Here is a 27,695-nt window from a genome sequence, read left to right as displayed (position 1 = left end):
AAAAGATGAAAAAAAAATTTTTTTTTTTAAGATTTTATTTATTTATTTGACAGAGAGAAATCACAAGTAGACGGAGAGGCAGACAGAGAGAGAGAATGAAGCAGGCTCCCTGCTGAGCAGAGAGCCTGATGCGGGACTTGATCCCAGGACCCTGAGATCATGACCTGAGCCAAAGGCAGCAGCTTAACCCACTGAGCCACGCAGGTGCCCCAAAGATGAAAAATTTTTTAAAAAGCTTCTGTGAACATCATGATGCATGTCTTTGAGTATACACGTGTGCATTTCTCTTTGGTATAACCACAAGAATATACCTTGTCTTGCAGACACAACCATTAAAATTCTATTTTCTAATTTTCCTATTCCAAGGTAAAATAATGCATTTAGTAATTTGGGGAGTAGTAGAAAGTAATGTTTAATTGGAGTTGCCAGGTAGGAGTCGCTCAGAAATTAAAATTTTTTGTTTTTTTTTTTTAAAGATTTTATTTATTTATTTGACAGAGATTACAAGTAATCAGAGAGGCAGGCAGAGAGAGAGAAAGGGAAGCAGGCTCCCTGCTGAGCTGAGAGCCCAATGCAGGACTCAATCCCAGGACCCCAAGATCATGACCTGAGCCGAGGGCAGTGACTTAATCCACTGAGCCACACAGGAGCCCCAATTTTTTCTGTTTTAAAAGTGACCTGAGGGACGCCTGGGTGATTTAGTTGGTTAAGCAGCTGCCTTCAGCTCAGGTCATGATCCCAGCGTCCTGGGATCGAGTCCCACATCGGGCTCCTTGCTGGGCAGGGAGTCTGCTTCTCCCTCTGCCTCTGCCTGTGTTCACTCTCTCTCCCTCTCTCTCTGACAAATAAATAAAAAAATCTTTAAAAAAAAATAAAATAGGGGCGCCTGGGTGGCTCAGTGGGTTAAGCCACTGCCTTCGGCTCGGGTCATGATCTCAGAGTCCTGGGATCGAGTCCCGCATCGGGCTCTCTGCTCAGCAGAGAGCCTGCTTCCCTCTCTCTCTCTCAGCCTGCCTCTCCATCTACTTGTGATTTCTCTCTGTCAAATAAATAAATAAAATCTTTAAAAAAAAAAAAAAACTTTCTAAGGCTTTAAAAAAAAAAATAAATAAAATAAAATAAAATAAATAAAAGTGACCTGGGTTTTAGCTCTTGAAAACCATTGTCACTTAAATATCTAATAATGATTAAAACTCTTTTAAAATTAGAATTGCCAATAACTTGACCTTTGAGAAGGGTTTCTTAGAAATAAGTCCTACATTTAAACTTTTTATTCCTTAAAACATAGTATTGGATGTTGACTTTTTATAGTTCTAAGCACTGTTAACAATATCTGGAAGGTGTTTTGAGAGATTAATGGAAAGTTAAACATTCTACATTTAATGTGACATACTTCTTTTTGATTCAGAAAATAAAATCAGGTTTTTGAAAGTAAAACAAAAAGAATATACCTTGTCTTTAACAACTTTTTTATTCAACATTACGTTTGTGAGTCATTTAAATTGGTGGATATACCTGTGGTTTATCCCTTAGGTTGTTTCCATTTTTTGCCTCCTACAACAATGTAGCATAGGGGAGAAAATATCTTCTATTCTTGGCTGGATCTCTGCAAGAAAAGACAGATTAACAGGAGAAAAGCATACACGTGTATCTACTATAAGCTTTATGTGACATGAGAGCCATCACAAGAAAATGAAGACCCAAGATTATGCTTGAACATTTTGATGCTGGATCTGGTGATGACAAGGAATAAAAAATCATGGAAAAATGGGATACAGTAAAGAGGTGTGAGCTCCAGGGGAGTGAACTGGGGAAAATAAGGCTGGTTTCTTCAGATTCTTCTTCTCATCCTGGAGTTAAGGCCACTCCTTCCTCTGGGTCTATGACTTGCTTCAAGGGAAAGTCAAAAAGTTCTTCCTGAACCTTCCAATTCTTGAATTCCTTCAGTTTAAAATATTCAAGGGGTGCCTGGGTGGCTCAGTCTGTTTAGCGACTGACTCTTGATTTCGGTTCCGGTCGTGGTCTCAGGGTTGTAAGATCGATCTCCACATGGAGCTCTACAATCAGAGGGGAGTCAGCTTGAGAGCCTCTCTCTCCCTCTCCAGTGTCTCCCCTCCCCACGTGTTCTCTCTCTCTCTCTCTCAAATAAAAAAGTAATACATCTTAAAAAAAAAATTCAATATGCCCAGTTGCCATATTTGGGGGTAGTGTTCTTAAATTCCATCAATAGCTATAAATATTTTTAAAATTTTATTTATTTACTTTAGAGAGAGAAAGAGCACGATCTGAGGGGAATGGAGAGAGAGAGAGGGAGAGACACAGACTCCCCATTGACATGGAGCAGACGTGGGGCTCAATCTCATGATCCTGAGATCACGACCTGAGCCAAAATCAAGAGTGGGACCTTTAACCAACTGAACCACGGGGATCGGGGGAAGCCAAGAGCTATAAATATTTTAAAACATTTCTGCTTGCATTCTTACCTCTGAATTTGTGTGAATTCCTCTAAGATACATACCTACTAGTAGTAAACTGTGTGAATCTTCAAACGGTGATGGGAATTTACACTCTTGGCCAGTGGTGTATGAGAGTACTCACTGCCCACATCCAGCCAAGCCAAGTTTTGGCCAATCTTTTTTTCTTTTTTTTTTTTTTAAAGGCTCCACACTCAATGTGGGGCTTGAACTCACGACCCTGAGATCAAGAGTCTCACGCTCCACCAACTGAGCCACCCGCATCCCTTGTCTGATCTTTTCATTGCTAATTGCTAATTGCTTTTAATTGCTAATCCAACGAGCAGGCAATGTTCTTCCATTATGGTTGTAGTTTGCATTTTGTTTCCCTGATTAGCAGTGAATCAAAGCATCCGTCCACATTTATCAGCGGTTCGGAATGCCTCTCCTGTGAACTGCCTGTTCATCTCAATGTCTGTACTTTACCTTAACAGATGTGAGCCCAGGAGATGGAATGTTACGTACCTGCCAGTTCCTTAAGCCTTTCTTCACTCTATGTTAAGAAGGCTCCAATGCAGGGACACCTGGGTGGCTCATTGGGTTAAACATCTACCTTTGGCTCAGGTCATGATCCCAGGGTCCTGGGATTGAGCCCCGTATCAGGCTCCTTGCTCAGCGGGGAGTCTGCCTCTCCCTTTGCCTCTCCCTCTGCCTCTGCTTCTCCCCCCTGCTCATTCTCTTGTTCACTCTCTCAAATAAAAGAAAGAAAGAAAGAAAGAAAGAAAGAAAGAAAGGCTCAGTGCAAGGATGTGGAGCAATTGGAAACCCCTTACTTTGCTGGGAGGAAGGTCGAAGATGCTGCCACTACAAAAGATACTCGGGCTGCTTCTCAAAATGTTATGCAGAATTATCATATGGTCCAGCAATTCCAGTCCTAAGGCACATGGTACATGCATGCTCCCAGCAGCATTAGCCTTGATAACTAGGGAAGGGGAACAACTCAAATGGATGGAGACAGAGACACAAACAGGAGTCCCTCCACACAGAGTGATAGTATTCAGCCATAAAAAGGAATAAAGTGCTGACACCTGCTACAGTTTGAATGAGCCTGGGGAAAGTGATGTAAAGTGAAAGAAGCCAGACACAAAGGGCCCTAATAGTATATGCTTGTTTTTATGTGAAATATTCCGAACAGGAGACAGAAGGCAGAATGGTGTTACCAGGGGCTGGGAGGAGGGAGCTATAGGGAGTGATGACTTAATGGGCACAAGGTGTTCCTAAATGTTGCCTTAATCTTTAAAAACCACACTGTTCAGACATATCCACCAATATGATATCAAAAGGGTCTCTGTCCCGATGTGGCTAATACAAGTCTTTTCTGTTACTTGTATCTTGATCAATAACCAAAGCTTGACTTAGGGACAACCTGTATCTGGAGTGTGACGTTAATTCAATACCCGGTAAGGGCTTTACGTGCAATCAGTCTTCACAACATCCTCGTGTGTCTGGTGGGTAGTATTACCTCTGCTGTACATATGAGAAAACAGAATCTCAGAAAGGTTAAGTAACTTACCCAAAGCTACACGGTGTCTGAGTGACTGCCTTCCCCCTCCTACCTCTGTCCTGGTGACTATGGGCTCCTGGTTCTATGTCTAAAGGGAAGAGCCAGAAATAGTTTAGTCCGTCTTACTCTGTAAAGACTGTCTGAGAACTTGGGATTAAGGAAGTATAATGTCCTCAAACTTCTTAAGTTTTGTTTATTTATTTGGGGAGGGGAAGAGGCAGAAGGAGAAGCTCTCTCATCTTTTCTTCAAGATGTATTTATTTATTTTTGGAGAGAAAGAGCCAGCATGTGAGGGGTGGGGCAGAAGGAGAGGGAGAGAGCCCCAATAGACTCTCCGCTGATCTTGGAACTTGACTTGGGGCTCGAACCCATGACCCTGAGATCATGACCTGAGCTGAAACTAAGAGTCAGGTGCTCAATGAACTGAGCCTCCCAGGTGCCCCAATATCCTCAAACTTCTTAAGAAATGGTCCCATCAGTAGGTTCTGGCAATGAGGCAAACCTCTGATTCTCAGGAGTGTCCCCTCTTCCTGGGGGAGCAGCTACACCACAACCATGAGCTTCCTGCCGCCTCTGCTGGGCTCCAGACTGAAGCCAGTAAAGACACCCGGGAACTGGGGCCGGTGGCACACATTGGTCTTTATTTTTGGATCTCATCCCAGAAAAGGTCTAGGATCCATGGGGCACTGGGTCAGATTTGGGTAGATTCGGGTACCTTGTGTTTTGAGGAACAAATGCAGGGGTTCAGACCAGAGGGCTGGAGGCCAGACGGGAATGTCCCAGCAGCAGAACTTCTCCCCCAGTCGAGGGTCAGAGCCTGGGAGCAGACTGTTCCGACCTCTCAGTCCCAAGTTATCCCAGACAGTAGCTGGCAACCACAGCTGCTACAGAGCACTGGAAACGTGGCAGGAGGGACTGAGAGGAGCTGGAAGCATAAAACGAATTCTGAAGCTGTGCGTGCTACAAAATAAAGTAATGCAAAATATCTCATTAATGTCTTTTATATTGACTACATGGGTTTTGTTTTGTTTTGATTTGATTTGTTGGACAGAGAGAGACAGAGCGAGAGAAGGAACACAAGCGGGGGAGTGGGAGAGGGAGAAGTAGCTTCCTGCTGAGCAGGGAGTCCATTGCAGGGCTCGATCCCAGGACCTGGGACCATGACCTGAGCCGAAGGCAGATACCTAACGACTGAGCCACCCAGGTGCCCCTACATAGACTTCATGCTAAGAAGATAATACTTGGCAGGTCTAGGGTTAAATAAAACATTGTGAAAGTTAATTACACATGTTTTCTTAGATTTCTTAGAATGCAGCTACTAGAAAAATTAAATACAAAATATGCATTCTTTTTTTTTTTCTTTTTGTAAGGTTTTACTTTTTTATTTGTCAGAGAGAGAGAGAGAGCACACAAGCAGGGGGAGCGGGGATTGAGGTAGGGCAGAGGGAGAAGCAGGGAGCCTGATGTGAGACTCTATCCCCCTTGGATCATGACCTGAGCCCAAGGCAGACGCTTAACTGACTGAGCCACCCAGACGTCCCCAAAATACACACTCTAAAATAAAAAGTATGCACCGTTTCTCTTGGACAGCACTGATTTGGACCAATCCCTCTGGCCTGGGAAAGCCCCCCTAAGGGAAGGCCTTGCTACACATTCCCCTTCCTGGCAATCCCTGGGTTGGCCTGAGGCAGGGGGAGGGGAGAGAATCGGGAAGTCTCAGGGAATGGGACCAATAGTTGACTGACTGGGGGGGGGGGGGGTTGGGAGGAAAAGGCTCCCTGTGGTGGCACCAACCCTGAAGGGCTTGGATGGGGGAAAAGATGGGGGATGGGGGTGCGGGGATTATCTTTTGACAGACCCTGCCAGGAATCCCTAGGCCAGTGGGGGAGGGCCCAACCTTGTAGGATTCATTTTCACCCACTCTTAGTTCTTTGTTGCTTCTATCAGGTGAGAAATAGGGAAGTGAACCTTTTCTCTGTTAGCAGCTTTCACCATCTGGAGTCTCTTTGTCCTCTGAATAGAATGCTGGGGCCATCCAGGGAACCTGAGTCTGAGCTCATTGCCCCCTGGGGGGCTCCCTGATGAATCCCCAAGGCCACAGCCTTGGATGCCTGGAGCCTAAGGGGCCTAGGGACCAGGCATCATGTGGGTTTGGGGCCTCTGGGTCTGGCCTGGGTCTTAGAGTCAGATTTTAAAACCTCCCCAGATTTAAAAGTTCCCTAGTTCTCTGCTAGGAATTTCTTTTGCCACAGTGCCAGTCGGTGGTCTTCCAGGGCCTGGCCAGGGGGTCCTATGGAGGTGAGGTGTGGTTAGGGATTCTAAGAGAAAGGGGAGAAAACCCATTTAGGTAGTGCCTATGGGCTTTCCACAGGGGACTGTGCAGCCAGCCTAGGGACAGATAGGAGTCACTTTCAGGGTTTCCCAAACAAAAACAAAGACCTGAAACTTGCTCTTGGCTTGATGTCCCTGGAGAAAAAGCAGAAGTAATTGAGAGTCTTTGGGAAAAATCTCTAAGTTAAGAGTTAGAAGAAAGAAGTTGAGATGCTGACATCCAGGGAAAACTTCCTCCAGCCCGAGTTGTTTATGTTTTTGTTTTGTTTTGTTTTTAATGTTACATTAGTCACCATACAATGCATCATTAGTTTTTGATGTAGTGTTCCATGATTCATTGTTTGCATAACACCCAGTCCATGCAATCTGTGCCCTCCTTAATACCCATCACCAGGTTAACCCACTCCCCCACTCCCTTCCCTCTAAAACCCTCAGTTTGTTTCTCCAAGTCTGTAGTCTCTCATGATTCATCTCCCCCTACGATTTCTACCACTTCATTTTCCCTTCCTTCTGCTAATGTCCTCCTTGCTATTCCTTATGCTCCACAAGTATATGAAACTATATAATAATTGACTTTCTCTTCTTGACTTATTTCACTCAGCATAATCTCCTCCAGTTCCATCCATGTCAATGCAAAAGTTGGGTATTCATCCTTTTTGATGGCTGAGTAATATTCCATTGTGTGTATGGACCACATCTTTATCCATTTGTCTGTCAAAGGGCATCTTGGCTCTTTCCAGAGTTTTGCTATTATGGACATTGCTGCTATGAACATTGAGGTATAGGTGCCCCTTCTTTTTACTACATCTGTATCTTTGGGGTAAATACCCAGTACTGTAATTTCAGGGTCATAGGGTATCTCTATTTTTACTTTTTGAGGAACCTCCACACTGTTTCCCAAAGTGGCTGCACCAGATTGCATTCCCATCAACAGTGTAAGAGGGTTCCCCCTTCTCCACATCCTCACCAACATTTGCTGTTTCTTGCCTTGTCAATTTTGGCCATTCTAACTGGTGTAAGGTAGATCTCAACATAGTTTTGATTTGAATCTCCCTGATGGCTAATGATGATGAACACTGTTTCATGTGTCTGTTAGCTATTTATATGTCTTCTGTGGAGAAGTGTCTGTTCATATCTTCTGCCCATTTTTTGATGTGATTATCTGTTTTTTGAGTGTCGAGTTTGAGAAGTTCTTTATAGATCTTGGATATCAGCCCTTTGTCTGTAGAGTCATTTGTGAATATCTTCTCCCATTCCGTGGGTTGCCTCTTTGTTTTGTTGACTGCTTCCTTTGTTGTGCAGAAGCTAAAAATTCAGTTTTGCTTTTGTTTCCCTTGCCTTTGGAGCGTGTCTTGAAAGAAGTTACTGTGTCCGAGGTTGAAGAGGTTACTGCCTTTGTTCTCCTCTAGGATTTTGATGGATTCCTGCCTCACATTGAGGTATTTCATCCATTTTGAGTTTTTCTTCACCTTCCCGGGCGCCTGTGTGGCTCAGTGGGTTAAAGCCTCTGCCTTCGGCTTGGGTCGTGATCCCAGGGTCCTGGGATAGAGCCTTGAGTCGGGCGCTCTGCTCACCAGGGAGCCTGCTTCCTCCTCTCTCTCTGCCTGCCTCTCTGCCTATTGGTGATCTCTGTCTGTCAAATAAATAAATAAATAAATAAATAAATAAATAAATCTTTAGCTTCACCTCCCCCCCCACCATTTGTTTGTTTGTTTGAGTTGTTTACATTATGAGCACTCTACACACTTTCTGCAGGCCCATATTTCCATGTACCTCCTAGAAGAGACTCCTCCTGGCCATTTTGTAGTGGGGGCACAGGAGGGCAAGAGCGCCTGACTCCAGGGTCCTAAAAGACCAGGTTCAGCCACTTGCCACTGAGAAAATCCAAAGGCAGAAGGACAGGCATTGGTGAAGCAAGAAAGGAATTATTTCAGTGAGGCCAACACCAGCAAGACATCAGTCTAGCGGCTCAAAGACAGTCTCTGAAGTAGCGAAAATAATTCCAGGTTTTTATGAGGAAAATGTGGGCCAGAGGTCAGAGGGTATGTGCAGGTGGGCAGAGAAGGGCAAATCCATCGTCTTGGGGTCAGTCCTGCAGGGTCTTCCTGGGCCAGGGAAGTCCTTATTGCCTGCAGGGGTAGCTTTGGTGCCCATCAGGGGACCCTTTGCCTGCAGGGTCTTTTGCCTGAGTTAAGAGAGAAGCTGGAAAGAAGGATTCTCAATTAGAAAGTTTGAAATCGGGATGCCTGGATGGATGGGTTAAGCCTCTGCCTTCGGCTCAGGTCATATCTCAGGGTCCTGGGATCAAGTCCCGCATCGGGTATCTCTGCTCAGCAGGGAACCTGCTTCCCCCCTCCCTCTTTACCTGTCTCTCTGCCTGTCTCTCTGCCTACCTGTGATCTCTGTCAAATAAATAAATAAATATTTTTTTAAAAGAAGGAAAGAAAGAAAGTTTGAGATCAAAATTTAGGTAGTTCAAGTCCTCTTTCAATTTTACCTCAAGTTGCAACCTATTTCCCACCTATATCTTACACTCGGCTCTGTTTTATTTCTGCCTCTGTCCTTATCATTATCTAATACACCATTTGCTTTCATTTATTTTGTTGACTGTTCCCCCCACCCCCATGTAGGCCCTGAGGGCAGGGACCTTGCTATCTTTTGGGTGTTGAAGGATTTCTTTTCCTTCCTTCCTGGTCACGCCTCTTGGAAGAATGATGAGGTCGACCAGATAGATGAAGAGTGGTGTAGCAAAGCGAGGCTTCTGGAGAGTTTAGTAAGGCTTATTGAGCGGTTGTATCAAGCTTATCCCTGCTGGCCTTTCTCCCAGATGTGCTTCGTCGTGGGGAACAGCCCAAATCACCTTCTTTGGGACCTGGCCCTGAATTCAGATTAGTTGAATGAATGAGGTTTTTTCATTTTAACCCAGATGCTGCAAAGGAGTTGAGTCCACACCGCCCTCACTGCGGTAGTGTGTGAGCCCATCGATAGGGGGGCGAGTTGAATGCTTTCTGCTTATACACACAGAGTAGAATACTTGGCCGCCATTAAAAGAAATAAGGTAGATTAATACTTCTCAAAATGCTGTCCACAGACCTCTGAGAACTATTTTGGGATACTAAGACTTCATTTGCCTTTTCCAGTATGTTGACATTTGCACCAATGGCACAAAAGCAGAGGTGGGTAAAACTGATGTCACCTTAGCTTACATCAAAGCAGTGGCTCCAAACCCTTCACCTTCAGGCTCTCCTGTTTCTTATTTTGTTTTCCTTTCTTTTGTTTTGTTAATGTAGTTTTGAAAGAGGACTTGAACTACCTTCATTTTGACGTCAAGCATTCTTTCTTTCATTCTTTCTATTTTTAAGATTTTGCTTTTTTATTTGACAGAGAGAGAGACTGTGACAGAGGGAACACATGCAGAGGGAGTGGGATCCCAGGATCATGACCCCAGCCGACCAACCAGAACCAAAGGCAGACACTTAATGATGAAGGAGAATTTTTAATATTTAATTTTATTAGATTCTGATCCTTCAGTATATGTCTCTTTTGAGGGGGGGCAATAATTAACATGCAGTGTTCATTAGTTTCAGATGTACAATATGATTCAACATTTCTATGCATTTCTCAGTACTCATCAAGGTAAGTGTACCTTCCTGGTTGGCTCAGTGGGGGAAGCATGAGACTTTTGATCTCAGGGTCATGAATTGGAGCCACACATTGGATATAGGAATTAATTTTTTTAACATATTTTATTTATTTGAGAGAGAGGGGTCAAGAGCGTGTGAGAGCATGCACAAGCAGTGGGGATGGACAGAGGGACAGGGAGAAGCAGACCCCCCCCCCAGCAGGAATTTGGGGCTTGATCCCATGACCCCGAGATCATGACCTGAACCAATGGCAGCCGCTTAATCGACTAAGCCACTCAGGTGCCCCAATTAATTAATTCTTAAAAATGGCTAAGATAAGTATACTTCTTTAAAAAAGACATTATTTATTTGAGAAAGCAAGCACAAGGAGAGATCATGAGCAGGAGGAGGGGCAGAGGGAGAAGCAGGGAACCCAATGTGGGGCTCGATCACAGGACCATGACCCGAGCTGAAGGCAGACGCTTAACGACTGAGCCACAAAAACAAAAACAAAATCAACCAAACAAAAAACATAGGGGTACTTATATCTTTTTGAATCAGAGTTTTCATTTTCTTTGGGTAAATACTAAGTAGTGGAATTACTGAATCATATGGTATTTCTGTTTTTAATTATATTTTTAGGATTTTTGTTTTTTAGTAATCTTTACCCCCAATGTGGGGCTTGAAACTATAGCCCTGAGATCAAGAATCACATTAGTTAACAACTAAGCCAGGCCAGGTGCCCCTGTTTTTATTTTATTTTTTAAAGATTTAATTAATTAATTTATTTATTTATTTGAGATCAAGAGAGAGCAAACATGCCGAGCAGCAGGCAGAGGGAGAAGCAGGCTCCCTGTGTGGGGCTCCATCCCAGGACACTGGGATCATGACCTGAGCCGAAGGCAGACACTTAACCCACTGGGTCACCCAGGCATCTTGAGTTGTATAAATTCTTCATGTGCTTTGGATACTAACCCCTTTTCAGATAGATAATTTCCAAATGTCTTTTCCCATTCAGTAGGTTGCCTTTTTGTTTTGTTTTGTTTTGCTTCACTGTGTAGAAGCCTTTTATTTTGGTATCGTCTCAATAATTTAATTTTGCTTTTGTTTCCCTTGCCTAAGGAGACACACCTAGAAAAATGTTTCTTCCTTTTCTTTGTAAGAGTCTATTTATCTATTTGAGAGAAAGAGTGCATGCACGTGAACTGGGGAGGGGCAAAGAGAGAGGGAGAGAAAGAGGGGAAGTATTTCAGCACTCTGCTGAGCCTGGAGCGGACTGGGGGTCTTGATTCCATGACCCTGAGGTTATGACCTGAGCCAGAACCAAGAGTCGGGTGCATAACCAACTGAGCCACCCAGGCACCCCTAGAAAAAGGTTTCTATGACTGATGTCAAAGAAATTACTGTCCATGTGTTATTTTAGGGATTTTGTGATTTCAGTTTCCATGTTTAGGTTTTTAATCCATTTTGAGTTTATTTTTAAGTATGGTGTGAGAAAGTGGTCCAGTTTCATTATTTCACGTGTAGCTGTCCAGGTTTCCCAACACCATCTGATGGAGACTGTCTTTTTTCCATTGTCAGTGAACCCTCTCACTCTACGATAGACCTCAACACACTTCCCTGAGGTTTTGTCAACGACAGGAACATTCTAAGGGCCTGGTCAGAAAGCCCTGATAGCAATGGAACGCCTGGAAGACCACACCCCACAGTCCCCTTCCCCACCCAAGATCAAGGGCTGAACATTCCCCCTTCACCCATGATATGCACTCTTCCTGCCCTCTCGTACCCCCCTGAACCTCTCCTACAAAATGGTCGGTGTCCCTCTTGCTGTCAGAGAGGCTGCTTGTTAAAGCCTGAGTCGGCTACCTCCCCTGGCTTCCGGCACCTGAAACGAAGCTCTCCTTTGCTCTTTTCCAAAACCTCCTCTGAGTTACTTGTGTCTGTCGCAATGAGTTTCGATGAGTTTATCTGAGTTTGGTCAGCAACAGTGTTGCAAACCCAGCCATGGTCTACCCTTTCCTTTTGTCCAGTTCCCTCTGGATTCCCAGCCCACCAAGCCTCTGGCCGTGGCAGCTCCAGGGTTCACCCACCGGCTTCCTGAGTTAGTGGCACTGACAGGTCCTTTCCTAACACCACTGTATGTTCTTGCCTCCTTTGTCATAGATTAATTGACCATAGGACTGTGGCTTTATTTGGGGGCTTTCTTTTCTGTTCATTGAGCTCAGTCCATGTCTTTTTTTTTTTTTTTTAAAGATTTATTTTATTTGAGAGATGGAGAGTGTGCACGAGAGAGAGAGAGAGCATGCACCAGCGGGAAAGGCAGAGGGAGAGGGAGAAGCAGGCTTCCCGCTGAGCAGAGAGACCGTTGCGGGACTTGATCCCAGGACCCCGAGACCATGACCCAAGCCAAAGGCAGACGCTTAACGGACTGAGCCACCCAGGTGTCCCAATACATGTCTTTTAAATTAATATTTGACATGATGAAATGGGATGTACACATAAAACTCTTCTGCTAAAGACCAAAGTGTGGTGGTCATCTTTAGAAGAGCATTTACACGATTGATTGATCTATGAGCTGAACTAGCTGCCTTTCCCAGGGAACATTACTTCTTACCGGAAAGAAGTGATGAACTATGAAGCACCCAGGCATCCCCAAAATGACTTAATACTTAAAAGGTATATACATATATATATATAGACATTGGGGAGGGTATGTGCTATGATGAGTGCTGTGAAGTGTGTAAAACTGGCGATTTACAGACCTGAACCCCTGGAGATAAAAATACATTGTATGTTTATAAAAAATTTTTAAAAATTTAATAAAAAAAAAACTGAAAAAAAAAATATATATATATATATATTTTAAGTAGGCTCTGCCCCACGTGGAGCCCAATGCAGGGCTTGATCTCTTGACCTGAGATCGAGCCCTGAGCGGAGATCAAGAGTCGGATGCCTAACTGATTAAGCCACTTAGGTACCCCCAAACATATTCCTCTAAAACAAATCAAAGCCCTGAAATTTTAACCTGTTAAGGAAGTTGATAATGCAAGCACAAGCAGGAGGCAGAATGCCTCCAGGGATGGAAGTATCCCCAGTTTTCTGCTCTCTTGGAAGTTTTCTTCTTCCAGGAAGTTAGTTCATTCCCTCTTCTTTGTAACTCGCAGGTCAGCCCTTCCCAGAGGGCCTGGAGACCCCTGCCAGCCCATCTGCCTGAAAAAGACATATCTGTTCTTGTTCACATGCCACAGAACTGGGATAGGACTCAGTCCTGCAGGGATCTGCAGAGCGAGAACAGGCATATTCTATTTCCCAAAGATGGCCACAACGGTATGTATCCCATCTCACTTGCTATTCTTAGATGTGATGTTGTCACTCCTCCACTGAGAGGTGGAGATTTATATTCCCTCTCTTGTGACTGCCTTGACCAATAGAGTTCAGTTTTGTGATTCCTGAGCCTACCTGCATCATAAAAGGCAAATCCCTTGGGGTGCCTTGGTGGCTCAGCTGGTTAAGCATCTCTTTTTTTTATTTTTTATTTATTTTTTTTTTAAAGATTTTATTTATTCATCAGAGAGAGAGAGGGAGAGAGAGCGAGCACAGGCAGACAGAATGGCAGGCAGAAGCAGAGGGAGAAGCAGGCTCCCTTGATTTCAGCTTGGGTCATGATCTCAGGGTTCTGGGATCAAGCCCCACATTGGGCTCTCTGCTCAGTAGGGAGCCTCCTTCTCTTTCTCCTTCTGCCTCAGCTCCCCCTGCTTGTGCTCCCTCTCTCTGTGTCTAATAAATACATAAAATCTTTTTTAAAAAAGATTCTTTTTTAAAAAATATCACAAGTAGCGGGACGCCTGGGTGGCTCAGTTGGTTAAGCAGCTGCCTTCGGCTCAGGTCATGATCCCAGTGTCCTAGGATCGAGTCCCACATCGGGCTCCTTGCTCAGCAGGGAGCCTGCTTCTCCCTCTGCTTCTGCCTGCCATTCTGTCTGCCTGTGCTCGCTCTCTCCGCCCCCCCTCTCTGATGAATAAATAAAATCTTAAAAAAATATATATCACAAGTAGGGAGAGAGGCAGGCAGAGAGAGGGGGAAGCAGGCTCCCTGCCAAGCAGAGAGCCCGATGTGGGCCTTGATCCCAGGACCCTGAGATCATGACCAGAGCCAAAGGCAGAGGCTCAACCCACTGAGTCATCCAGGCACCCCTAAATACATAAAATCTTTAAAAAAAATTTTTATTTTATGAAACATGGGTCCTATTTGCATGGTAAATGTTGATATTGACCCATATTCAGCAATCATGTTTTGCGTTTGTCAGGCACCCAGCTAGACGCTGAAGGGGAGCAGGGCTTCTCCAAGCCATGGCAGCGATCGTGACTCACCTCAGGTCACTAGTGAGACACTGAGACTTCATTCTTCGGCACGGCTACGTGTTGGTCAGGGAGCATCAAAGGTATTGGCTGCTTTGCTGCCAGGGGTGGCCACAGCCTAGGAAGTGTTCCATCCTTTTCTACTACCTCAGTGGCAAGGAAGCTTGGGGGTGCCTCGTGGGCATAGCCCCAAACTGTCCCTTGGAGGTGATATGCCTTTTTTGAAAAAATATTTGAGAGAGAGAGATCACAAGCAGAGGAGGGGTAGGGAGAAGCAGACTGCCCGCTGAGCAGGGAGACTGATGCGGGACTCAATTCCAGGACCCTGGAATCATGACCTGAGCCAAGAGCAGACTCTTAATTGACTGAACCACCCAGTGCCCGATGATAATGCCTTTTAAGTGGCACCCAGATGACACTATCCAGAAATACTTCCTTAGAAGTATTAGAGCCACTGTCTAACAGAGCAGGTAGTAACAGATGGATTATAAAATCTCAGAGGGTAAATCCCACATTCAGTTTTCTCAGCAAAAAAACAAAAACAAAACCAAACCAAACAAAAACCAGAGGGACACAGGACACTTTTGGAGGTGATGGATATGTTTATGACCTTGATAGCAGTGATGGTATTCCAGGTGTTTCCCACGTGCAAACATTAAATGAAGCTGTTAAGAAAGAGTGCTTCCTCCTTTAGCAACATTTAGACGACAAAGTTGAATTGCATTCAAAACCCACGCTAAGTAACACGAGAATTTTCAATAGTATGTTCTATTCATAAGTGAAAGAAAAGGCAAAGCTATTAGGTTGTTTGTTTGTTTTTTAGATTTTACTTTGAGTCCTCTACATCCAACATGTGGTTGGAGTTCACAACTCCATGATGATGTTCTGGAGGCTCTTCCCACTGAACCAGCCAGGCACCCCTAAATAACTTTTTTTTTCATGTGTCCTCTATAGATAGACCGCCCCCCCACTCCTCACACCTCAGCCCGGGCCACAGACTCGCCCAGGCCAACCAGGTGGCCAGAGCAGACAAGAGCCCAGGCTGGGGCCAACTGGTATTTGCAGGCTTGGCTGATGTCATAAGCCGCCTGTATTAGCCTTCCTTAAGGAGAACGACGACTGTGCTTGTTTTACCCGCTTGTCAAAAATGCTGCTTTGTTTATTTATTCTTGAGCTTCCGTTTCTCTCTTGTGTGTTTCACAGAAAAAGCTGGAGCCTCTGAAGCCACGCGGGTATCTTGCCTATTGGGGAGCCAGAGTTTTGTCACCCTTGCTCGCTCTCTTGTCTGTTTGTTTATTCGTTTTTAGTATTTTTTAGTATGTTTTAGCAACATTTATTTTCAGTGAATGTCAGAAACTCAGCCTCCTCCCCCAAAATTAAGAAACTAAGCTCCCCACTCCCTGTGGGCACCTCCCACTCCTGGACCTCGCGACCCATGGGTGCCACCTCCAGCCATGGGTGCGCGCGGGTGTCACTCGGGGGCGCTCGGTTTTTCCCACCTCCAGCCTGTCCTGGGTCGCGAGCACCTCCAGTTGGGGTACATCTGTGGAACGATAGAGGAACCGCCGGAACGGTCGTGAAACTTTCCTGCTGCCGTTTCTCCAGGGAACTCAGGGTCCCCCGGATCCCTCCGAGCAGGCTCAGGCCGCAAGGTCGGAGCTGATCAGTGGGTCCACTTCTCGTTCCGAGGCGCGGTCAGCCTCCAGTCCGGAGTCCTGGGGATCAGGCAACCGGGTGGGCGTCCGGTGGACGCGAGAACACCTGCGGTCTCTGGCCGGGAGGGCGGGTCCAGCAGCCGCCGCGCCTCCTTAAAGCCACGGCTCCGCCCCGCCCGCCCCCCTCTCGCGCCCGCGGTTCCACCCAACCGCCGGATTCCGGCCGCCTGGGCAGAACGTCGCAGAGCCGCGAGCCCGCTCGGAGCGCGCGGTCCGAAAGTCCCCACGTCTGGTTCTGCGTCCCCGGCTCCCCAGATCCGTCGCCATGGCCAGCCAGGAGCTGGCGCGCAAGCTGCAGCGGCGACTGCAGTGGGAGGAGGCGGAGGAGGGCCGCCCCCAGACCGCGTCCTGTGCTTTCGCAGCGCGGGATCCCGAACCCGAGTGCGAGCCCCTAGCCTGGGCGCCCACCGCCAGCGCAGACGCCGAGCTGAGTGCGCAGCTGACCCGACGGCTGGACATCAACGAGGGCACCGCGCGGCCTCGCCGCTGCAAGGTCTTCAACCCCTACACCGAGTTCCCGGAGTTCAGCCGCCGCCTCATCAAGGACCTGGAGAGCAAGTTCAAACTGTGAGCGCCCGCGACGCCCTGCGCAGTGCGCCCGGGAGGACCCTGCGCCGTGGGACCCGAGAGGGGGGGAGCGGGAAGGTGGCGATGGGCGGGTCTTTATGGCCCCGAGTCCCCGCTCTGCTATGATGGGACAGGGTAGGATAATTTAGGAGACCCGGGGTGCCCTTAGCATTTAACCCACACCTCATATCCTGCGCGCCGGGAGCCCGTGCCGGTGCGGCGGTGGTGGGGTTGGGAGGGGAACCTGGCCTGGCCGGGACCCCGAGAGCAGTGGCCGCAGCTCTCCCTGACTGGGCTCTTAAGTTCCCCTGAACCCCAGGCTCCCGGGTCCCGACGGCCGGTCCCGCCCCCTCCGCCCCTAGCGGCCAGAGGTGCCCGCCGCGCAACTTCTAGGAAACCGAGTCGCTCGGCGCCACACCTGCCAACATTAACTTTACCGCCCAAGGGAGAAATTAGCCCCATTGTTTATCTTTTCAAACAAAGGAGGAAAGTTATCCTTGGCTGCCGCGCAGGGTCTGATGTACCCACAGAGGCTGAGAACTGAGAGTTGGTCAAACTAGTTGCAAAAGATCAGGACGTTCCTGGAGCGAGTGTGTCCTGGGAGCCTCCTGGCCGTGTCGCCGTATCTATTTTACCCCTTGCGTTTTGGGTAGGAGGCGCCCGTCGGAACCCGACGTAGCCCCTGGCAGCCGGTCGGACGGGGGCTCTCTTGTGTCCCGCGGTGAAAGCCCGGCCCAGCCCGGGAGCTGCTGGGCATTGGAGGTAGCGTAGAGAGCTTCCAGTATTAGGCCTTGCATTCTGGGAGGTCCTTGGACCTCAGTTTCCAAATCTGTAGAGTGAGGGCGGTAATTGTCCCTGCCTTTTAAGGCCATACGGCATTTTGTACACCCTAAGCTCCTAACCGAGCTATTAATATTATGTCCAGAATTGGACCAAGACCGGAAAAATGCCTGGGGGAGCAGAGGCCTCCGGCCAGGTCATGCTTGGGGCGTTTTTAAAAAGTGCTTGGAATGTGTTTGTCCTCCCGCGTGGAGGTTCTATTTAAAGGCTCTGTGGCCAGCACTGTGTGGCCAGAATCTTGGCCCCTTCTTGAGGCTGGGCTCTCGTCCAGCCTCGGCCTCTGTGGAGGTCAGCGGAGGCTGGCACCCGGAGCCTCCCTGCCTCCCTGACAACCTGATTTCCCTGGCTTCCAGGCACTGTCCTGTGGTGTTCACACCTGGTGGGTCTAGTTTGGGTAATTAAGGAAGCTGAGTTTTGGCAAATGAAAAAAAAAAAAAATTGGCCTGGGGTGGAGATGGAAAAGCAGTGGGTGAATGGTTTGTGGGTCCCCTTTGGTTTCTTTCTCGTCAGGGCTCCTCTGGCTCCTTTGCTCCCATGTCCCAGCAGTTCCTCACAGTCCAGCTGGACTGGGGGGAGGGGGATGCGTCTTGGGGACCACCGTCCTCAGGTTGCTTTGAGGTGACTTGGGCTACTTTATTTATGCTTTTGCTTTTTTTTTCTGCAGAACATCTTTGAAAGGGTAAGTTTATTTATGCACTGCCCAAGGGTAATACAGGGAGTCCACACAGGGTCTTTAGGCATGGTGGTATCCGTGAAGAAGCAGGGTCAAGCTAAAGGGACAGCAGTGTGTGGTCTAGGGTCCCAGCACTACATGTTAGCTCTCTGGACCTGTGGTAATAAGGCAGAATTTGAGGTTGCGGGGTTTTTTTTGTTTTGTTTTTTAAAAGATTTTATTTATTTGACAAAGAGATACAGGGCGAGAGATGGAACACACGCAGTGGGAGAGGGAGAGGGAGAAGCAGGTTTCTGGACCACAGGGAGCCTGATGCGGGGCTCAATCCCAGGACCCTGGGATCATGACCCGAGCCGAAGGCAGATGCTTAACTGACTGAGCCACCCAGGCACCCCTTGAAATTGTGGGGTTTTTGTCACCTTTAACCAAAATCAGAGTAAACAAAAAGGGAGGTTAATTGGTTCGCAGTTGGTGTCAGGTATGGTTGGACCTACATGGTGCTCAGATGATGCTATCAGTGCTGTTTCTCATTTTCTCAAGCCAGCTTCCTCTCTGTGTTGTCCCCATTCTCAGGTGGCTTATTATGCCAGGTGGTGGCAGGCTGGCCACAGCAGCTCCAGTAAGTCCAGAGGGCAAGAGTGACCACAGCAAAGGCTTTATTGTGTGTGTGTCTCTCTTTTTAGCTTTACTATTGTTTCTTATTGGCTCTGAACCAATTGCTGTGGCCCCGGGGAATTTGTGGCTGCCATTGGCCAGGCCTGAGCCACGTGCCCCACCCTTAGCCACCAGGGCTTGGAGGTGGGGAAGACTGGCTTTCACAGGCTCCCTTGGGGCTCTTGCTGAGGGAGGATGGTCAAGTGCTGGTTTGCTGTGAATGACCTTCATAGGTCATCTTGAACCCAGAGTGTGGACAGGCTCAGGCCTGCTGCTTTGTTCCCCTCCGGGCATGACTGAGCTGTGCCCAGATGGGCAGCTCCTGTCATCAGGGAGTGGGGTCTGAGGCCCAAGCTGATGCCCAGAAGCCTTCCTAGGAATCACCCCCTTGTGTCCGTAAGGCTGGAGAGGCAGAGCAGCCCCTCTGGTTAGAGTCAGCTGAGCCATAGCCAGAGACACCAGTGAGGCAGGGGAAATAGTGTCACCTTTGGATTCCGACAGACATAGGGCTGCCGGGGCCTAGGCTCTGTGACCCTGGGCGAGCCTCATTACCCTTCTAAGTCTTGGTTCTGCTACTGGTAAGATGGGCACAATGGCCTCCCGTGAGGGGCAGGTAGCTGCTGCCCCTGGAAAGTGCTGCCATTCTTTTCCCACGTGTTTGGAAAAGGCCCCCTGAACCTGGTGTCAAGACCCAGTTATGCATCAGGAGTGCGGGCAGGGTGGGGACATAAACCCTTTATTCCAGGGTCCTTAGCTGTGACTGTTGGTGGTGGGGAAGTTGTTTAAACACTTGTATCCTGTCATCAGAATGGGGGCAGTTGTTCCTTTCGGTGGGTTTTGGGGAGATGAATGGGTGACCTTCTGAGATGGCATGTGATCTAGAAGGGGAGAGCCCTTTGCTGCAGACCGGGCATTCACATTGGCTCCAGTCCTGTGTCCCTGTGCCTTGCCCCAGCTTCAGGCTCCCCATGCTCCCCAGAGACACGGATTGCATGGCCCCAACCCCCCCTGAGCTTCCACAAACTCAGCAGCCACTCTCAGAGCTCCTTGGTTTTCCCTCTGCACGTGCCTGCCTGTTTCTCCCACTACGGGGGCAGCTGGGACCCAGCCGTCCCTACCCCGCCAGAGTCAGCGGGCCCTAGGTTGGGAGATTCCTTACCTGGCTCCTTCCAACCTGGCTCAGCATGTGGCAGTGACTCTAGGCTATGGACTATCCTCATGGCCCAGCCCTGATTCCCTGCTGGCCCTCTTTCAAGGGTGCTTCTCCCTGCTGACCTGCATGACTTAAAAAAAAAAAAAAAAAAAAAAAAACAACGAAAAAACCCCCAGCAACTTTTCAACTATGCATAGGGAGGTCCTCTGACCCCACGCGCACTCCTGCATGGACCCCTAGCTGCAGTTGCCTTGGCCCCTCCCTGAGGGCAGGGCCAGGAAACCCCTTACTGGGGTCTCCCAGGCTCCTTTGTTGCCAGGAGGAGCCCTGCCCATCTGACCCGTCCCTGACTCTCCTCCCTGCCCTGTGAGGGTGTCAGCTCTGCATCCATCCTGCTGGTGCTGGTCATTTCCTGCTTTGCCCCCAGTCAAAGCGTGGCCTCTTCATCCCTTTCCCTTTTTTCCTTCGCTTTTCTTTGCATAAATAAATAAAAGCGTAAGTGTGTTAAAAATCCCAGCTTGCTTTCCAAACTTAACCCACTGTAGGAGCAGTACCGAAGCTGGGAAGAGCAGGCACGCAGAGCCAGGCTTCCTGGGTTTAGACGCGGGCTCTTACGACTTGCTACCAGGAAGGTGACTTAAAAAGCTCTGTTCCTCAGTTTCCCCTCCTGTCAAGTGAGGGTGAAATAGTATGGGCCTCATGGGGTTACTGTGGGGATTAAATAAGCTCATGCATGTGAAGCAGTTAGCTTGATTCCAGGCCCACAGTGAGGGCCCTGGAGGTTTGTGTCACTCAGTTTTAGAGGGTCACACCCCTGTCATTCTGGTGGATGTGCAAATTTTGTGTTGTCCTCTTTTGCTTAATAATTCAAAACCAGGGGCGCCTGGGTGGCTCAGTCTGTTAAGTGTCTGCCTTTGGCTCAGGTTGTGATCTCCGGGTCCTGGGATTGAGCCCTCCCGCCCCCGTTGGGCTCCTTGCTCACCGGGGAGTCTGTTTCTCCCTCTCCCTCTGGACAACCCTCCCACTTGTGCTCTCTCTTAGACACATAAATATATACAATCTTTTTTTTTTTTTCCTGAATATTTTACTTATTTATTTGAGCCAGAAAACACAAGGCGCAGGCTGGGGGTGGCGGGGCAGAGGGAGAAGGAGAAGCAGGCTCCCCACTGAGCAGGGAGCCCTATGTGGGACTCCATCCCAGGACACTGGGATCATGACCTGAGCTGAAGGCAGAGGCCTAACCAACTGAGCCACCCAGGTGCCCCTAAATATATAAAATCTTAAAAAAAAAAAAAAATTCAAAACCACTTTGCAGTGTCTGAATTATCCTCTGAAGTTGATTTCCCTTCCAGTTGGAGCTGGAGTGCAGCAGCCTGGCCGCCTGCTGAGTGAGTGGTTCTGTGGGGGGCTGTGCCCTCCCTTACTGCCTTTCCAGGCTCTGTGGGTGGGGGTTACTTAGCCACTGCTGGGGGAGTGGAGGAGTATCCTAGGGCTGCTGGGACCAGATCACCGTAACTCCGGGACTTTAAACAGTGTGAACATATTCTCCCGCCTCCTGGAGGTTGGCACCTGAACGCAGGGTGTCAGCAGGGCTCGGCTAGCTATGGAGCTCAGGAGAAGAATTCTTCTGTGCCTCTTGTAGCTTGTGGTGGTCACCGGCAGGCCTTGGCAGCCCTCAGCTTTACAGGCGCCTGGACAACTCCACCTTGCTAGTGTCTGCTCAAGTGTTCTTGATCTTGATGATGTCAGGACACTAGCCAGTGGATTTAGGGCCCGCCCTGATCTAGGATGACTTCATCTGCGTTTAATTTATTACATCTGTGATGATCCTATTTCCAGACAAGATCACAGTCTGAGGGTCCGAGTGTCGGTGAAGTGGTGGTGGTGGTGGTGGTTCAACCTGTTACTACAATTGAGCAGAGTTCCCCAGTCCATGTGGCCCTAAGAGTGAAGGGAGTAGGGGGCAAGAGAGAGAAGCCCCCACATTTGGGCATGTCAGAGCCTTAAAGCCAGCATGATTCCCAACCCCCAGCAGAAGGAGGGTTTGTGTTCCCAAAGCCCCATCCCAATGACATGGAGTGGCCATCTAACTACAAACACAAAACTAGTGGAGAAAACCCAACCGCCGAATTCCTGTTTAATCTGAGTTTCTAGATCCAGGCTCTGATGTCGCCTTAGTTCACTCAGAACCTGACTTGATGGGTAGAAAGTATGCCCATTCTTTTTGTTCAGGGTGAGAGAGAGAGAGAGAGAAAAAGAGAGGGATTCATGTAGATACTGCAGGACGGGCTTTGATCTTCTACATTTGATTTTCCTATTTGAAAGTGTTTCGCTAAAATAAAAAGAGAAGGAAAGGAAAGGAAGAAAGGGAAGAAAGAAAGGGAAGAAAAGGAAGGGAGGGATGGAGGGAAAAGAAAGAAAAGAAAGAAAGAAAGAAAGAAAGAAAAAGGCTAAAGAAAAAAGAGAAGAGAAAGTGTTGCTTAGGGATATCTTACATTATCAAGGCTTGGGGAAAAAACTGGGTCCTCCCCAGGCTGTGAGCGTGTTGGGGTCTTGGGCTGGAGGAGTCACTTGTCTTTGTATCCTTAGGGCCTCCTGCACACCTGAGCCTGGCTCCCAAATGGTGTGTTGTAGGAGGAAGAGAATTTTCGAGTGGGTGTGGGAAGCCAGAGCCATCATCCGCCTGGCCAGAGAAAGTTCCCTCTTCATATCCAAGTGTGTTACTGGATAGCCCGAGCCAAGAGAACAGTGGCCTGATTTTAAATGAACAGCGAGAAGGCCCAGAAGAAACTGACTCTGTGTGTGTGTGTCCAGGGCTGTAAGGCGAGCTGGTGGAGGTTAAGGCTAGATAGGAAACTTTAATTACCCCCCAGGCTTCTCCAGGGGCCTCTCGCAGAGGGAGGTATGGGGGTGGGGGGGGGCAGCCCCTGAAGGGCAGGACCCAAATGCAGCAATCTGGAAATGTGCCTGTGATGTCTTTGTAGCTATGCTCTAATCTCCAGTTCCCCAAAGAGAGGGTGGGAAGAAGAGCATTTGGCTCTGAGAGAGCTGTCCTTTTATGGAGCATCCGAGCTGGTGATGTCATAACTGCCCTCCGGACACCACATCAGGGCTGAGCCCATCCCGGCTGAGCCTGGGGAAGGGCAAGGATATTATGGAACTAGGGAGGGAGAAAGGGGTGTAGACTTGAAGGGGAGGCATTTGCTGTAGAGATGAAGTCGAGGAGGTTTACTGGAGAAGAGGAAGAGGGGGAAGAGGAAGGGTAGGAGGAGGAGAGAGAGCGGACCAGCGGATCCACCCTCAGGTGCATCTTTTTTTAAAAGATTTTATTTATTTATTTAAGAGAGAGAGCGAGAGATCGAGATCACAAGTAGGCAGAGCAGCAGGCAGAGATAGAGGGGGAAGCAGGCTCCCTGCTGAGCAGAGAGCCAGTTGGGACTCCATCCCAGGATCCTGGGATCATGACCTGAGCCGAAGGCAGAGGCTTAACCCACTGAGCCACCCAGGCGCCCCAAGGTGCATCTTTTGAGTGAATTGACTTGGAAGATGGGGAAGGTGCATGAAAATAAAAGGAATCTCGAATTTCGGTGCTTTTCTCCGCCTTTAGAGAAAGGCAAGAGCTTCCATCTCCTGATTGCTGCTTCGGTCCATAGTGACCTGCCTTCTATTTGACATTCCCTCACCTCCACTGGCTTTTGCAGCCTTAAACTCTGGCTGCCTAGGGTGAGGCGTGAGAACCCTGGGCTCTTTGGAATTCCTGGGGAGCATTCAGCCAGAACTCTGGCTGGCTTCTGCTTTGAGGCCTCAGCTTCCGGCACAAAAGGCACCTTGACTGGAAACTGTTTCTTAGATCCCTTCAAGTACGGTTGTTTCCCTGGGCTTGCCTTGGATGGGGGGCTGGAAGGGTGTGCCCAGTTCTGGCTATGAGACATCTGCGGGGCGTTTCTTCCTCCTTCCCTGCTCCCCAGGTCTCTCTCTGGGGAGGCTCCTTCGCCATCCTTTTTTTTTCTTTTTTTTTAAGATTTTATTTATTTACTTGACAGAGATCATGAGTAGGCAGAGAGAGAGAGAGAGAGAGAGGGAAGCAGGCTTCCTGCGGAGCAGGGAGCCCGATGCGGGGCTCGATCCCAGGACCCTGAGATCATGACCCGAGCCGAAGGCAGCAGCCCAAACCACTGAGCCACCCAGGCGCCCCTCCTTCACCATCCTTAAGGAGCCTTCCCATGCAATGAGAATTTGAATAAGAGGGATTTGAAACAGGAGCGATCGAAGTTGAAATTCAGTGAGTTATTAAAATCTTGCATTATGCAAAAAATATCCTTTCCCCTTTCTCCCTCATATGCTCAGGTTACAGGTGCCTCCTTTCAAAGCTGTGAGGTCTAGGGGACTCCAACTTCATGTATACTCTAGCCCTGTTGGGCCCCGAGTCCAGCGGGTAAATAGAAATCCCTTTCTCGGGGTGCCTGGGTGGCTCAGTGGCTTAGGCCACTGCCTTCGGCTCGGGTCATGGTCTCAGGGTCCTGGGATCGAGTCCCGCATCGGACTCTCTGCTCGGCGGGGAACCTGCTTCCCTCTCACTCTCTCTGCCTACTTATGATCTCTCTCTGTCAAATAAATAAATAAAATCTTAAAAAAAGATACAAAAAAAAAAAAATCCCTTTTTCTGTGGGGTTGAAGGAGGGTCTGATTTCCCCTGGGCTATGCTGCCTCTGGTTCAGGATGCTGCCGAGCCAGTGGGTCCCTAAACGTGCGCTGAGCTGCTGGGGTCTTGGGAGCTGTGGCAGCCAGGCCAGTCAGTGACCCAGGGGGGAGATGCTCTGTGGAGGAGCCCAGCACCTGCTCTAGGGCTCTAGGTTTGGCACACGTCTGCCTTCAGTTTCCTGCTTCATGAAGATCTATGCCTTTTGTGCACCTTTGCACGTGCGTTTGCATGTGCTGACACGCATGCTCTCGTTCACGCTCCCCCCTCGCACACTCAGTGCTCGTGTCCCCTGCATGATGTAGTCCGGCCCCTAGAGCCTCTTTCGGTTCCTGTGTCCCTCATTGTTGGTGATCAAAGAGCGCTGTTGGTCCTAAGTCCTAGGTGCTCCTTGGAAGGCCCATGGGCAGGGGCCTCTGAGTCGTTGAGGCAAAGACCACACCATCCTGCAGGATGGAACCTGCCTTGTGGTCAGCAACCTGCCAAGAAAATGGACCCCAGACGTGGATTCATTGGTTCCGAGGCTGTGTGACCTTTTGTGATGCCTTCCCCTGTGTTCCCAGCTCTGGTCTCCCATGATCTATACTTTCGTTCACTGTAATCCATGGTGGTACTGTGACGATGGTGACGATGGTGATGGTGAGCCTCCTTCTTAACCTACTGTGGCTGAGCTCGTCACCATTCATTCAGCGAAGCACCTGCCGGGCCAGGTTATACAGACCGATCTGGAAGAGTCACTGCCCTTGAGAAGCTTAAATAAACTTAAGAAATCAGGGAGCCTGATTTCAGTGATGCCGCTTGACAGGGAGGAATGCAGGTCCTGGAAAAGTCATCCACCACGCCTGTGCAAGATACTTCGTGGGGCCTAGCAGCCTCCCATGAAGATGCTGGGGGGCCCTGGGCTGCTGCGTTCAGGGAAGGGGTCTTGGTCTTTCTGGACACATAGCCAGGGAAGTGCAGCCAGCCAGGTCTGGGAGGGGATCCAGGTCCTTGACAGAGAAGCACTGAAGGCCCAGGCATTGAGGGTCCTCGAGAAGGAGGGTGGTGGCCGACAGCTTGGAGCACGGTGGGGACCCACCTGACCACGGTGGGGACCCACCAGAGAAGAGACTCCAGCTTCGGTTCATTGTGGAGAAAAAAGTTTTCTCATGGTTGGAGTTGCTGAGAAATGGAAAGAATTGTCTGGAAGGTGTTCAGCCCTTTTCTCTGGGGCTTCAGTGGGATGCAGGTGGTCTGACTTCTTGGGCTGGGACTTTGGGAGGCTAGGGGATGGACTGTATGACCTTCTAGTGTCCTCAAGGCCCCTGCTGGGCAGACTCCTTCAGGAAGGGGTCAGACAGTAAAAGTGTTTGGCCTGTGGGTCCTCGGGTCCCTGCTGCCACTGTGAGGCAGAAGCAGCCGTTCACAATACCCACCAGTAAGCCCTGCTCCAGTCAGACTTGGGCAACAGGATTTGGCCTGCAGGCTGTAGTTCACCAGGCCCTGTTCTAGGCGTTTAAGTCCCTCTGGAGTCCTCTGAATCCCAAGCCCTGGGAATCTGGGCTGGTCTCTCTCATGCCCTTCCTGGGTTTCGCTTCCTGAAGCAGGCTCAGGGCCTGAGGGAAAAAGAGGCAAAAGCCGAAGGGGACGGAGGAGAGAGCCTGGAGCCCTGCCTGGCCACAAATGGCCACCCTGTTCTTTGCCAGCAGAGGGGGCCGGCAGCTGGCACCCCCACAGCTGGGGTCCCCGGTGCAACACTGTTCCCTAGGAAGGGCTGCCTGGGTGTTAATTCTCCTGAGAGGTGGTCCAAGGTGTTTGGGCTAGGCTGTGGACAAGCCCTGGAAAGACTTAAAAACTCCAGATGAAAAGGAAAAGCCAAAGCTAAGTGGGTGGCAGAGACTTTGGCCTTGGGCGTCTGCCCTTCCTGAGCCCCGTGGCTAGAGCAGGAGGAGCTCTTCACCTCAGATCTTGGGGCCCCCTGAGATCATGTCTCCAGGTGCAGGTACTTCTTTGCTGAGGGGATCCGGCTTCTCCATGGGGTTTAAGGCCCATTTCCCCGAAGCTGAGACCCACTGGTCTCGAGGGAACAGACCAGAATCTCACAAGTACAGGGAAAAACTTGTTGTAGAAGTATGATGTCCCTGTTCAGAATCTCTTGGAATATAATGAAGATACTGTAACTTGGAGAGTGGAAGCCTGATGGTGTTCTCTTCTAAGGGGTCCCCCCCATCAGATTAGGTACCAAGTCCTGAAGGCTCGTGCTGAGACTATCTGTGCCTTTCTCTTCGTGTGAGTCGGGAGGCCTTTGGTTCAGGTGATGGAAAACCCTGCCCCGAGCTCATCGGTGAAGAATCATCTCGTATAACGGGGAGTCTAGAAGACAAGGGTGGCCCTTGGGCATGCTTGGCTGCTACTGTCCGAGCCATGGGTCCGGCCTGCTGCACCCCTCCAGTCCTGGTATTGCCTTCATCAGGGGGCCAGCTCCCCAGGTCCTACATAGCCATGACAAAGTCAGGGGCAGGAAAGACCTGTGGGCCTTCCAAACAATGAGGAGGTCTTTCCCAGACGGATCCTGTAAGCCAGTCCCTGGCATCCCCTGGGCTGGCACTGGGTCATGGGCCCACCAGTCAGTGACTGCCCTTCCCTGAGGGGCAGGCACCTGGCCAAAGTGGGGGTTCTGGAAGGGAGGAGTGGGGCCCAAGAGTGCTCCTTTTGGGCCTTTCCCTGACCATAGCTTTCTTGTGTCTGTCTTTGTTTTTGTATGTGTGGGAGGGGCTTTCAGAATCAGGCTTGGGATCTGGAGACCAGACTGGAAGCAGCCCATTACTAGGGGCTCTGGGCCTGAATGTAGAGGTCTTTGCTCTGGGACACTTGCTGTTGCCATTTTAATCAAGAGCGCCTTTGATCTGTCTCTTTGCCTGTGGTTGTAGATCCCTGGCAGCTAAGAATATTGTGTATTTGGGGTTGGGAGGGAGATGTGTCTGTGTCAGCTGTCCGCTAGGCCAGCTTTCAGAAAGCTCCTACTTTTGCCCCAGGTCACCCTTCCACCTGACAAAGAGCTTGGCTGAGCGCGGCCACCTTGCCTC

General features: G+C 49.1%; 1 protein-coding gene and 1 long non-coding RNA gene across 2 annotated transcripts in view; one reads left to right on the top strand and one right to left on the bottom strand.

The window, feature by feature from the left end:
* Positions 1-14,911: 14,911 nt before the first annotated feature.
* LOC131827329 (uncharacterized) lies at positions 14,912-15,915 on the bottom strand. The gene is made up of 2 exons (XR_009351977.1): positions 15,829-15,915; positions 14,912-15,570 (listed from the first exon to the last, which is right to left on the bottom strand). It is a non-coding gene; the product is annotated as an uncharacterized LOC131827329 (long non-coding RNA).
* Positions 15,916-16,180: 265 nt separating this feature from the next.
* The window catches only part of EFHD1 (EF-hand domain family member D1), a 41,158-nt gene continuing 29,643 nt past the window's right edge, over positions 16,181-27,695 (top strand). The window contains exon 1 of the mRNA XM_059167702.1: positions 16,181-16,611. Within this exon, the coding sequence (XP_059023685.1) occupies positions 16,310-16,611 (302 nt within the window). The 5' untranslated portion in view covers positions 16,181-16,309. The remainder of the gene's footprint in view (positions 16,612-27,695) is intronic.

The sequence above is a fragment of the Mustela lutreola genome, chromosome 3, assembly GCF_030435805.1.
Source record: "Mustela lutreola isolate mMusLut2 chromosome 3, mMusLut2.pri, whole genome shotgun sequence".
Classification (NCBI taxonomy): Eukaryota; Metazoa; Chordata; class Mammalia; order Carnivora; family Mustelidae; genus Mustela; species Mustela lutreola.
Note: the sequence above shows the minus strand (reverse complement) of the source record. Positions and strands in the feature narration are given on the sequence as shown.